The sequence below is a fragment of the Manis javanica genome, chromosome 10, assembly GCF_040802235.1.
Source record: "Manis javanica isolate MJ-LG chromosome 10, MJ_LKY, whole genome shotgun sequence".
NCBI lineage: Eukaryota > Metazoa > Chordata > Mammalia > Pholidota > Manidae > Manis > Manis javanica.
Window position 1 is genome coordinate 99,182,973 of NC_133165.1, and position 13,500 is coordinate 99,196,472.

The following is a 13,500-nucleotide window of genomic DNA, read 5'->3' on the forward strand; positions in this document are numbered from 1 at the left end:
ATTTTACTTAAATGAGGAGAAGGGCAGGGGAGGCAGGTGGAGGGGAGATTATGAGGAAGAGGAACTTTAGAGCAAATGGAGTCTATAAATTTGAAGAACTAAAAATGAAGTATGATAAAGATGATGATATATTCCTTTTAATACCACTTTACATTTGGTACTTTAATACCATAGTCATTTAATTCCAAGTACACAAGAATTATTAAAATGTAAGTTATATAGAATGTAAAATAAACCATATGATCATTTCAATAGAAGTGAAAAAGCATTTGACAAAACACAATAGCCTTTCACAATAAAAATGCTCAACAACTTGGGTAGAGAAGGAACATACCTTAACATAAGAAAGGCCATATATGAAATATTAGCAACTAACATATATGAAATATTGAGAACTAACAACATATTCAAAAGTGAAAGGCTGAAAGCTTTTCCTTGAAGGTCAGGAACACAACAGGATGCCCATCCTCACCATTCCTATTCAATATAGCACTGGAAGTGCTAGCCAGAGCAATGAGGTAAGAAAAAGAAATAAAAGGCATCCAAATCAGAAAGGAAGAAGTAAAAATCATCTTTGCAGATAGTATGACAGGTAGAAAATCCTAAAAACCTTACCAGAAAACTATCAGAACTAATCAACACATTCAATAAAGTTGCAGGATACAAAATTAGGATATAGAAACCAGTTACATTTCTATATACTAACAATGAAACACCTGAAAAAGAAATAAAGAAAACAATCCTATTCAAAATAGTATCAAAAAAAATACTTAGGAATAAATGTAACCAAGGAGGTGAAAGATCTATACACTGCAAATTACAAGACTTTGATGAAAGAAATTGAAGAAAATGCAAATAAAATGGAAAGATATTATGTGTGCATGGATTGGAAGACTTAGTATTATTGAAAGTACTACCCAAAACCACCTATAGAGTCAATTCAATCCCTATCAAAACTCCACTGGCATTTTTCACAAAAACAGGAAAAACAATCCTTAAAAGGTAAGCTATTTTGCTCTGATGACCAATAAAATTTGGAGCAGAAAAGGAAGGCAAAGGCAAATTAGGGTTAGATCATGAAATCTGAGATCCACAGATCTGTGAGGTGAAGAAGAAATGGGTCTGAGTAGTTGACTATCTAAAAAATCAACATTTTAAAAATGTTCCAGTGCACTGCACACAAACTATTGAGCATTAAGAATCACCTATTAAAAATAATCCACCTCCAGATATTCTGATTCAGTAGGTCAAGGTAAGAAAAACTTTTTAGAAACACTGTTCTTCAGATGAGAAATATCAGGTTAGTATTTATCTTAGAAGCATAATTGGAATTCAAATACAAATCTGAGTTCAAAATTCTGGTTGTCTATTCTATAATACTACTCCAAGTTACAAATACATTATTGAAGAAATTAGAATAATTATTTAATATGAAACTCAGTAAGTTAGTGAGGACAATAATAATAACTATGACAAAAAGGTATTTTAAGCATATAGCAAGTGGCACCAGGCTAAGTAAAATGAGGATAATAGGGCTAAAAGGAAATCTTCTTCAAGGATGTAAAGATTCATTTCAGCAACACAATATGGATGATTATAAGAAAAGATATAGCATGTCAATGTTTACCTCATTTATTTTAGGGGCAAACTATTTCCATTCCACTGATATACAATTCTCACTGGTTCATTATCTTTGTTCATTTTAGAGCCTTTCATTTCCTGTCACATTCACCTTCTTTCCCACCTCATTCTTTCTCCAAATTAAGACCTTTTGTCTCATTATTAATTATTAGAAGCATAGACTGGAAGCTATAAAGTAAATGGAACCATTGTGACATGGTAAGCAACCAAAGCATTTGTGCTTTAAAAAGCAGAGATGGTTAAAATAAAAATTCTGGCAAAAGAAAGTGAAAATAACACCAGACAATTTAAAAAATCTAAGCCTGAGGTTGAAGTAGGCCACATGTTACCTTTTCCATCTTCTGTTAGTGACTTTGTGTCATAGAGAATACTAATTCCTCAGCTGTTAGAGGCTGAATAAATTTCAGTATTCAGTAGTCATGTCCCAAAAGGCCTTATGATAAAACATGCTAGAAGTGTGAGTGGTTTTACTAATTTTTTCTGGGTTACTGCCACTAGTCCATTAGAATTAATTTGTTCTTCAAGGTGAAAAACATATCCCAGAACACAGAGATAAGTGATTATTCCCACTGACATGTCTGTGTAAGCTCAGGCCCTATACTGATTTCCTTTGGCGTTACAAAGCAAAACAGGATTCTTTTATAATGGCAGGCTGTCCAAGGCCTTTAACAGAGAATCAAGAACTCTCAAATATGTACCTTGAAATAGAATTACAAATTAGGTGCGTTATGCCAAATGCACAAGGTAAACGTGGCATGTGGTGGAGAGTTATAAAAAATTAACTTCATCATTATCTGGAAAATGAGGTTAGAAGAAAGTTGAATTATTATTAAATTTTCAGGAAAACATTATAGTCAGCTCCTGAGAGTCAAGTATAGATTCTCAGGGGTCTCATAATAGCTGAGTTCTTCTGTTAGGATAATTACATTCTAGGTAGAGATTAAAGAGAGATCAGAAAGAACCAAAGTATCAACACAAAAACTGGCTGATACCATATTTGCAGACTAGATAAAATAACTTTACAAACTTCATAAAGTTCAAATAAATAAAAGTTTAAAATTCTGTAGGAAGTGAAGTTACTGCCTTTGGATACATTAACTCATAATATTGAGAGACATTTTGGGGTCAAACACATTTTAAGAACATGCACACAGTACTACTGTGCACCAGCTGGGCACATCATAACCAGGAAGAATCATTAACAATTAGGGCAAAACAACAACAGGGTATTGGCTTAATCTCCTTTTCTTTTTGTTTAATTGAAAAAAAAAACTGCTTCAAAAAAAGCCCACCTCAACTTAGAAAGAGTAATAGGGATGAATTCAAAAAATGTTTCTCACGGACTATTGAAGAATTTGAAAATTAATAATATAAATGAGACATATGTTCCTATACTCTTACAGTGTATTTCCATTATATATGCCATTGGGAGTCAAACTTTATCTGTAATGTTAAGATTTCCTTGTTATCAAAGAGAGAGATGTATTACTATGTAAGAAAACTATGACTTTACCTAAGATGTTACTATCTTTATGTTGTGAAGAAGTTTATAATACAATTTAACCAGGTATTTCATTTCATCTTCAAAACAAATGACGAAGCATTCAGAATTTGAAACATCAACCCACAGAAGAAGCTCTTTTGAGATAAGAAAGACTCCATCTTGGAGCTCTTCCCAAAGGCCTGTACCTAAATTCAGTTATCAAATAGACTTTTTGATGTCCATTTCCTATTATGTCAATGCAACAACTGTTTATTAAGCATGTGAGTGAGGAACTGTGCTAAGGATACACACACAGAGAAAGATCAACATTTTTCCTGTCATCAAGGGTGTTACAAGCAAAACGGAAAGACATTCATGCATAAATAATATAAAGCAGATTATGAAATTTATATAACAGATTTATAAATAAAATGTAATGATATCTGATCTGCATAGTTTGAACTAAACAGAAGGATCAGAAAGGTTTTGTGAAGGATGGTTTTCAATATGGAACAGACAATAGCAAAAAAGAATTGTACAAGGATGAAACACTGTGAACAGGGGCAGGGATAAGGAAAGACAGACATGCTTGAGAATAATCCATTTTGCCAAAACATTGATTATATTTATCTAAGACATTACTGGGAGAGGGAGAAAGCTGGAAATATTCAATGAAGCTAGATTATGAGGGCCTTGAATGCTGGAGTTAGAAGTCTATAATAAATTTTTACACTAAGGATCAAGTCTAGTTTCGAGAGTAACATGATCATAACTACTCTTATACGGCATACTGATTTGGTAGCAGTGTTAAAAAATTGGAGCAGATGAAGAGGAGAGACTAGAAACAGGTGGACAGGAAAAGATGTTTTTACAGTAATTCATGTGAAAAGTAATGAGTCTGACCCTGCAAAAACGTAAGAATAGGGTCAATCTGTAAGATACTAATGACAGACAGTCAGACTGACCTAATGATTAGAATCATAACCTTGCAAGACATCCCATCTAAGTTCAGATTCCAGTTTTACCTCTTGGTAGCTCTATAACCCTGTGCAAGCTATTTACTCTTGATTTCCACTTTGATGATAATAAAATGGACCTCATGCCACTGTTGTAAGGAAGACAGGAGATAATGATTTTAACACCCTTGTCACAATGTCTAGCATGTAATAAAACTTAGTATAATGTAAGCTTCTAGTGTTATAATTATTTTTCAGACATCAAGCTTGGCAACTGCTTATTGCTTCTTAGCAGCCACATCTCACTGTTGGTTGACACTGCAGTTGTGGTCATTTAAATACCCAAAATTTCCTGCATGAACTACTCCCCTAAATAAATCTCTCACATCTTATACCATTGAATTTTTAGGAATCTACAAATAAGATTTTAATATGACTTTCACTGAATTCTGTGTTCTTACTTTGAGCCAAGAATCTCAATCTATTGAGTTCTTTTTAATTAAGTTCAGTTATTTGCCAGGTTGCTATTCCGCCCTAATATCCTCAGGCTTGATTATGATAAATGAATTTTTCCAAAGTAAAATACTGACTAAGGCCAATCCAATAACAGAATATTTAGCATTTCACTAGAGAAATCCCTTCCATGTTGACCCTGAGTGATTATTTGAAAGTCTGAATGAAGTGGGAGTAAGTCTATGAAACATAAAAATCAAGACGGCATGTCTTCAGCAACACAAAAGAGAAGAGTTCTTTCTCTGTGAATGACAGCCATTTACACATTTCTTTGGTTGACGAAGAAACTAAGACTTGAAAATATCAAGTAACTTCCAAAGGTAACCCTGCTCGTAACTGGCTGAGCAGAAATGCAAACATAAGCCTATGTAACTCCCAATCTCAGGTCTTGACTGCTAGACTAAGTTGCCACCCTTAGAAAGATATCTGAGATCCCATGCTTATAGGGAAAAACCTGTCCTTGAACTCTGTAATTCATATTCAAGTAATTAAACATGTTTTTTAGTGAAAATGGTTTATTTACAACAATGGTTTCTATGCAACCTTACATGCAGTGTTTGCCTTTTTATGCATTTATTCATTCAATGAATTTTCATTTAGAACTTGCATTTAGATCACTAAATGCAAGGCACTGTGTGAGGCCAAATAGGACCATAGAGATCAATCAAATATAGATCCCACCATCTGGAGTCTATAAGAAGTAATAAAAAAATGAGTATACCTACAAGGCAAAACAGAACAAAGAGATACATTGTGAAAAGTAAAAGTACTTGAGAGTTCAGAAGAATGATTTTTTTATCCTAGTAGCTAATCTTATGGATCTGCCTAGATTCTCACTACAGGTACAAAAAGCCCTTCCTGGGGGTCAAAGGAGGGACAAATAAATACCTTACCATTCTGATTCTGGATTTTTTCCTTGTATGTGTACCTACAGTAAATACATATAGTTAATGATATTAGTCTAAAACATTAATACAGGTAAACACAATTTACACATTCCCCAAATCTTGGAAAATCTGTTAGGACAATCCAGATTAATTTACAGCAGCCTTAATAAACAGCAGCCTTGAATCACTCCTTCCAAAAAAATTGTTCAACTGTCTAAGATAGGCATTACTGAAGTTAGAAATAACTTCATGTTCCCAACACCATAACAGTCACCACTATAAAAAAAAAACTTCTTTAGGCTAGAGAATCAAGTAATCCTTTAAGAAGAATCCTCTGTTTCAGAAAATTCTTGTCCCAAAATGCTTTGAATCTAATAGAACTGAATGAGATAGCCACTAAAATCTCTCACAGTTCTGAAACTGGTGCATTCCTGAAATTAAGCTCTAGAAATTGTGTTAGAACATGTTTGAAAGTAAACTGTTTCTCAGATACCATTTGGATGTTAGGCAGCCTATTTGGATTCTTCTGATCTTTAAGACTTAGTGAATTTTGATACCCAATTAAGTATATTTTCCTAAAGAGAGCATCTTCTACCCCTGACAGTTTTCAAGCAGTTTATAGAAGCTTGGGATAAAAAGAAGAGTTGAATCTTGAAATATTAAAGTATAATTTGCCACATTTCAGAAGGTTTACATGTAATTAAAGATTTTTCACTGAAAAAAAAGTGAAATAACAGAAAAGAAATGTAGTGACTGAATAAAACTGCACAGAAACTGCCAACACAACCCCTTTCAAACAATGTCTTAGCTGCTGCTTGTGTCTAGGTTTTCCCTTAGGAGAAAAAATACACACAGTAGTCCCTCCTTATCCACAGGAGGTAACTTTCCAAGACCCCCAGTGTATTCCTGAAACCACAGATAGTACCAAAACCTATAAATACACTGTTTTTTCCTTATACATACATAACTGTAATAAAATTAAATTTCAAGTTAGGCACAGTAAGAGATTAACAACTCATAATAAAATAGAACTTCAAGACTGTAACAAAATACTGCAATAAAAGTTGTGTGAACGTGGTCTCTTTCAAAATAATCTTATTGTGATATACTCACTTTTCTGATGATGAGGTTAGATGATAAAATGCCTACATGAGAAGATGTGATGAGGTGGATGACATAGGCATTGTGATGCAGTTTTAGGCTACTACTGACCTCCTGACACTGTGTCCAGAGAGAGGATCAGCTGCTTCCGGACTGAGACTGACCACAGGTACCTGACACTATGGAAAGTGAGACTGTCAATAACGTGGAACTGCCGTGATGCATTTCATCCCTGAAACTACCTATTTAGTTCTTAGAGACATAGGTTGATGAGACAATATACTTTTTTATTTGAAATCTTAAAAATACGATATTCTGAAATCTGCTCTAAATGACCTTTATGTTATCATCACATTCCTCTATGGCATGGTGTATTCACATTGAAGAGTTGTACACATTGTTTATACACATGGAGGAAAAAACTGAATATATGACTTGGGAAAATATATGAAGAGAATAGAAAATTTCACATTATTTTATATTCTTTCAAAAACCTAAATTCCATTGGTTGCTTAAGAATGTTATTTATACTTCTTCAAAATTTACATTCTAGATTATATAATGTCCTAATTCATCTTAGAAAATGGTCCCATATGCATATTATAAAAGCACTTAAAACAGACTGGCTTTTGAATTAAAATTTATGCAAGAGAAAATGTAACTTAACTTGAACTGGCCTTTATATTAAATGCAAAATCTTCAATCAAATACATTCAGTAATAATAAGAATTTAATTTTTAATTCACTTATATTAACAAAATTGTTCAAACTACCACCTTAAGATTAATATTTTAATAAAACCAAAAAACTCCAATAGAAAAAAGGTCTTACATAAGATAGCTGATTTTGTATTTTAAATTACTGAATTAGAGTGCCCTCTATTGGAAGAAAAGGCAATAAAAGCTAAACTGAGCTGAGAATATTTAAAATACTCCCCAAATTCAAGCCACATCATTGATATGTAAAGCATAATTTTTAATAACATAAATGCTACCAAAAATATTTTCCTTACATTTTTATTTCTTCTATATTATTTTTGGATTTATTTGTCATATTATAATCAGTAAGTTGGATGTTTCATGTCATCTAAAATTAAATTTTAACTGAACCAAAAGGACTGCATTTCAGCCAGTAATATTAGTAATAAACAAAAATGTTTTTTGCATTTAACAAGCTAACACAAATAGAAATAAGTATAGTTTAGTACAATGGCTAGACTATAGTTGGAAATGTCCTTGATGATAAACTAAAAATGTCCCTAATTCAAGAGATTTTTAGCTCTTACAGTGGGGTGCAGCAGAATTAGTCTGGATACTGGAAGATCTATGGATTTATTCTACCTCTAAAATTCTATAATTTTGTGGTATTATTGAGACCTCAGTTCAGACTCAGAATCTCAGGCCTTAATTACCTCAGTAAGGTCCTGGCAGGTTCTTGGTCCTCTAGACCAACAGTGTGCATGTGAGAACAAATTTTTTAAAACAACAATGCTCAGGGACACCCAAAACAATTCTGATTTAGTTGGTCTGACATGGTACCTGAGGGTATCAGTAGTTTTTGTAGCCTCTCCAGGTAAGTCTAATGTATAACCATTGCTGAGAATCACTGAGTCTCCCTCTGAATATCTGACAGAGTTACCATTTTTACCTATTCAAAATGTCACCATCATGATAGATCTCCCCTAACTTAAGAGTTTATTCTCTCCAGCATTAGTATTAAACTTCTGACTAGCTTCCCATATCTAATTAACGGCCCCTAACAAAACAGTTGAATGGTAAGGGGTATGGCGTCAGCCCAAGACTGCCTGTGCTCAGATCCTGGGTCTAGAGCTTATGATGAAAACTTGGGAAAATCATAAAAGTTTTCTGTGCCTCTATTTTCTCATCCATAAATGGGAGAAACAAATTTACCTAATCTCATAACTGGGGATTAACCAGTTAATATAAATAAAGTACTCCATAGGTGTTAGGATATTACTTATCCAAATTTGTTTCCCACTATTTTCAACTCTCATGATGAATCATTCCCTCACATTATATGCTATGTCTCACTGTGCTTTTGCACATACTGCTTCTGTAGGCTGGAATCCTCTCCCATTCCTTCCATCCTTCCTTCCCTCATTCCAACACAAGGGCAAGGTGCATCTCATCTTCCTCCAGGGGACAATTTAGTCTCTCCCTACCTCCATGAAGCCTTCAACAATACTAATAAACTTACACCGATCTCTTCCTTTTTAAAAACTTCCCACAGGGCAGTTTATTAAAGAATTAGCTGGGAATTAAAGACACTGGCTCTGGGTTTGAATCCTAGATCTGCCACTTGCTCTCAGAGTCATTTCCCAATTCTATAACTCTATTGTTAGGATTACTGTGAGGATTAAGAGCCTTAAATCATATAAAGCATTAGAATAGCAAATAACAAGCACCTGGAATGTCAGCTATTATCATATATATTTGTTGTTTTATATATTAGGCTTGTTCATATACTATGACTAAAGAGTTCTTGGAATAGGAGTTTTGAACTCCTTGAAGTCAAGAACCATGTCTCATACTGCTATTATAAGTCCTACACCTTACAACATAGTAACAAACATCTATACTAAGTGATCTATAAGTACTTGATAACATTTTTATATAATTTGTGAGTAAAATTCATAACAAAACTCTGGAAACACATTTCTGATTAATGGAAACAAATATTCAATAAAACAGCAAATGAATCCAAATAAAACACAGGTTGAAAAGATGGGTTTAAAGTAACTAGATTACTTTTTAAAAATTCAATAGCAAGTTTCTATAGATTCATCTTCTAAAAGGCCACTTCCAATGATGTTTTTTTATCTGCCTAAAAACCTTTAGATTTTTCTCATTTCCTAAAATACAAATGCCATAATTCTTAGCCTGACATTCAAAATCACCCATGACCTGACCTTGACCTATCCTTCTAATCTTATCCCATCTCTCCCCTTTATAAACTCTATTACTCCAGATAAATACAACTTCTTGCTCTTACTTATATGCACCCCTGGCTTTTCTGCCTCAGGCAACCTTAATACTTAATATGACAAATATTTTCAAGGAATACAATATGAAGGTTTCTCACAGGAACAAAGAACAATTGCTTGTGTGCAAGTGTGAACTTGAATTGTAAGAATTTAAGTTTAATTATGAGCATTTATTCTCTCTTGCAACTATCACAATAAAATTTCTGGTTCAAAAAAAAACCCCTAAACATTTGACCATCATTTCCCCAAATTATGTCACCTTCGCAATGTCAAAAGCCCCTGCTATTGCTAACTCAGTTCTAAGTTTGAATAATTATGGTCTCTAGCAGAGTGTGCAGACCCTCGGGGGCACAAGATACCCACAGTTATAAAAGAAGAAATTAAAGATTCCATTTATACTTATTCTTTATCCAACTCACTTAAATTTCTTTTGTAGTATATGCCTCATTATTTACAACATACACTCCTGGAAGAGTAGGAGATATAATTTATGAATAAATGCATTGGGGATGTTTACTCAAAAATTTGCTTACTCTAGTACATACAAGAAATCTTTAGAGATCACTGGTCAAGAAAATTAGGGCTTTCAGAAAAGCTGTGAGTTTAGAAGTACAGGACCAGAAGTAGTCAATTTAAAGAAATCTCTGGGGACAGACCTAAAAACCTAAACACCATATGTTGTGTACATAGGGTAAATATGTTTTAATTTCTTACCGACTTTCAAGAAAATGTTGAAATGGAACTGGTTTGTAATTTGGAGACAGCATATACCTGTTTTAGATTTTTAAACAGGGAATTTTCTCTTGACATTTACGTTACTACAGTAAATATTTCATTAATATAAAAATTCCATGTCAAAACCTGCCAGTATTTACTTCTGTGGGTGTGTATATACCACACACATATATTAGCATATATAAAATTAGTATATTGGTATATATATTAACATATATACAGTAATTACACATAATAGAATAATGTAATTATATATAATTAATCATAACTATTCATAAAGAGCTTTTATTACATCCAGTAATGTGATAGTTTATAAAAGGCAGTATAAGGGAAAAATAAAACAGGTCTAGAAGATAAGACTACCATAGAACCAGCCTAGCAAGTAGTACCCTGGGAAAGTGTCACAGTCACATTTAATAACTGAATGAAGTAAATGTTCTCATAACAGTCACAATACTTGGTAAATTTTTTTCTAGTTTTCATAAATAATATTACGTACTTAATACAATCAAATCTATTATGGGAATTTGAAGAAAACTTTACATTTCTGTAAAATTAAGTTCTAAAAATTAGTAAAGATTTTGTATCCCAATGATGCATTATATCCTTTAATACCATGCATCCTACAAATGCTTCCTCTGCAGGGCATAAAATAGAAAATGTTCATTTTAAATTGATGCTCTACAGTTTTTCTTGGTATTATGTTAAAATAAAAATCCAAATGTGCAAAAATCTCATGATTTAAATTCTCAGCTTGTAGGTTGCATGCAAATCCCTTAGGATTTGCATTAAAGTCATAAAAATATGGAGGAGGTCAAACTTTCCGCAACATCTCTCTCCTATTGTAACATATGGACTGACCGGAAAACTATTCACACATGGCTCAGCTCTGTCTTTCCTTTTGAAGATGGGGTTAGACTGAGTTCTCAGAGAAAATGGGGAAGAAAGACAAAAGGAAGGTCTTCTTTCTTTGGAAACCAATGTCATTATGTCCAGTAAAACTAAAAGAACTTAATCAAAGAAACTATGAATTCTTGTGTTACGAGCATCTAACAGTTGCGAGACCATCACAAATTAAAAGGGATTTATCAAAGCATTCGTTCCCCTACACATGCAGTGAGAAGAAAACACCAATGAACACCAGGCAAAGAGCAATAGGCAACTTGACATTTGACACTGGCAGCATCTGAAGATGGGATAATGCACAAATCCCATGCCTCTTAGGTACACACTGAACTGGCAAAGACAGACGCATTGCCTTCTTCCCCCCTTACTTACTACACTCTGGCTTCCATTTTTCCCAAGTTCTTCCTCTGAAATCTTGCTCAAATTATCTAAGTAGTGGTCTGATATTGTATGGCACAAATCTTCAAAAGAATAATCCTTTTCTTGACAGAGTTTTATTTCATCCAAGAGTTTCGATAATTCTCCAGTCACAGTTTCACCTGTAAGAAGACAGTAAATGTTTCCAAATTTTCAAGAAAAGCTACTGCTAAAATTTAATATTGAATAATAAAAATATAACTCATATGGTGATATAATTCAAAGTATGACAAAAAAGGAGTCAGGAAACATTCTGCTGAAAACAAGGAACTTAACTAATTAATATAAGAATATTAAAAGACAATGAGAAATTCCAATTTTGCCTATTATTCTTTTCAAAATGGAAAAAACACTGAAGGCTTAAATACACAGAGTACATAAAAGCATCTTTAATTACAGTTTCTAAAGCCTCATTTATTATAACATCTAATTTTTAATAATCTTTTATCAGCATTACACTTCAACTAACAATTCATTTAATACTAACAAATTTGAAATGGTATTGGGAGCCTACTTCTTATGTCCAGCAAAAAGAAAGAGCATATTTAACCAAATAATTATATAAGCAATTAATAAATGAAACATATAATATATGATATGAAGGGAAAACAGAAAAATCAGATAACATGCATTAGCTATGAAAACATGAATATTTTTATAGGTTGTACGCAAATACGTATTTTTCTAATCATTCTCAGAAAGGTACTTTATGCTTGTAATTTCTTCTAGAAAAAAAAAGAACTCCAGCATTTACAATCCAGTTATCAATACATTTATTCTGTACAAAAAAATGCATTTTAGGAAAAATACTGCTATGAACTATCCACTCCATGTAAACTTCATGACAACAAGGATTACTGTCTGCTTTACTGTATCTCAGGACTGAGAGTCCTACCTGACAATTAACAGGGACTCAACAAATGTTGATGGAATAAATGAATAAAATATGGAGTAAATAAGATATAACTTGAAATTTTAACAAGTATTAGCCTTTCTGTATATACAGGACAACTTTGTACATAAAAGCCTAGTATTATTTCAAGGGCTTTATAATTAGCTACTCACTTTTGGTCTTTTGGGAAAGAGACTCAACAGGAGATGAAATGTGCGATTCTTGTGTTGTATCTTCCTGTACATGCTCTTCAAGGACTGTTGATCTTCCCACACCTTCTAAATATTCTGTGTATATAAGTTTATGAAATTACATACTTGAATTCATTTATTATAAAATCAATAACTAAACTTTGCATTTTACTTCTGGTAGTCCATTTTTCATTTATTTCCTCATATCCTAAATATATCCTAAGTTTTTTAAAGAACTTCAAAAAAAACCAAACAAATCAAAAGAACTTTATGATGGGCTATTAATTTAAAGTTTTTTAATTAAAGTAAGAAAGGTATTTCGGAGGAGGCTTATGAATCATAAACCCTTTTTCTGAAGACTATACTTGTCACATTCTTTCCTTAAAGATAATTTCACCACTGAAGATACAATAATATCCTAGGTTTCCTTAAATATATTCTATCTGAAGATTTAAAACTCTGAAATATGTTTTAAAACACACTTGATCCCTAAACAGTCAGATGGATACAACAGCCAATCAGAAAACATAAATGTATGAAGAGGGGTAAGTTTATGTTATAACAGTGTTGTAATCTTGTCAGATAAGCATAATTGCACATTAAACTTTATTTCCACAAAGAAATGAGATTCTTTCCTTTTACTTTGAAGCAATAAAGTCCCACACTCAACCTATCTCTCATTTTCCAATTTTAATGAAGACACAATAACAGTAACAGCAGCTAACACTTAAATATTACTTACTATGTACCCAGCAGTATTCTATTTAATATAAA

The 13,500-nt window shown here is 32.8% G+C and overlaps 1 protein-coding gene across 14 annotated transcripts in view; it reads right to left on the reverse strand.

Moving 5' to 3' along the window:
- Nucleotides 1-13,500, reverse strand: part of ANKS1B (ankyrin repeat and sterile alpha motif domain containing 1B) — a 995,298-nt gene that overhangs the window by 779,222 nt on the left and 202,576 nt on the right. For all 14 annotated transcript variants that reach the window (XM_073213673.1, XM_073213674.1, XM_073213669.1 and 11 more), the window contains exons 7-8: nt 12,709-12,822; nt 11,599-11,765 (exon numbers count right to left, since the gene is read on the reverse strand). In XM_073213673.1, the coding sequence (XP_073069774.1) occupies nt 11,599-11,765; nt 12,709-12,822 (281 nt within the window). The remainder of the gene's footprint in view (nt 1-11,598; nt 11,766-12,708; nt 12,823-13,500) is intronic.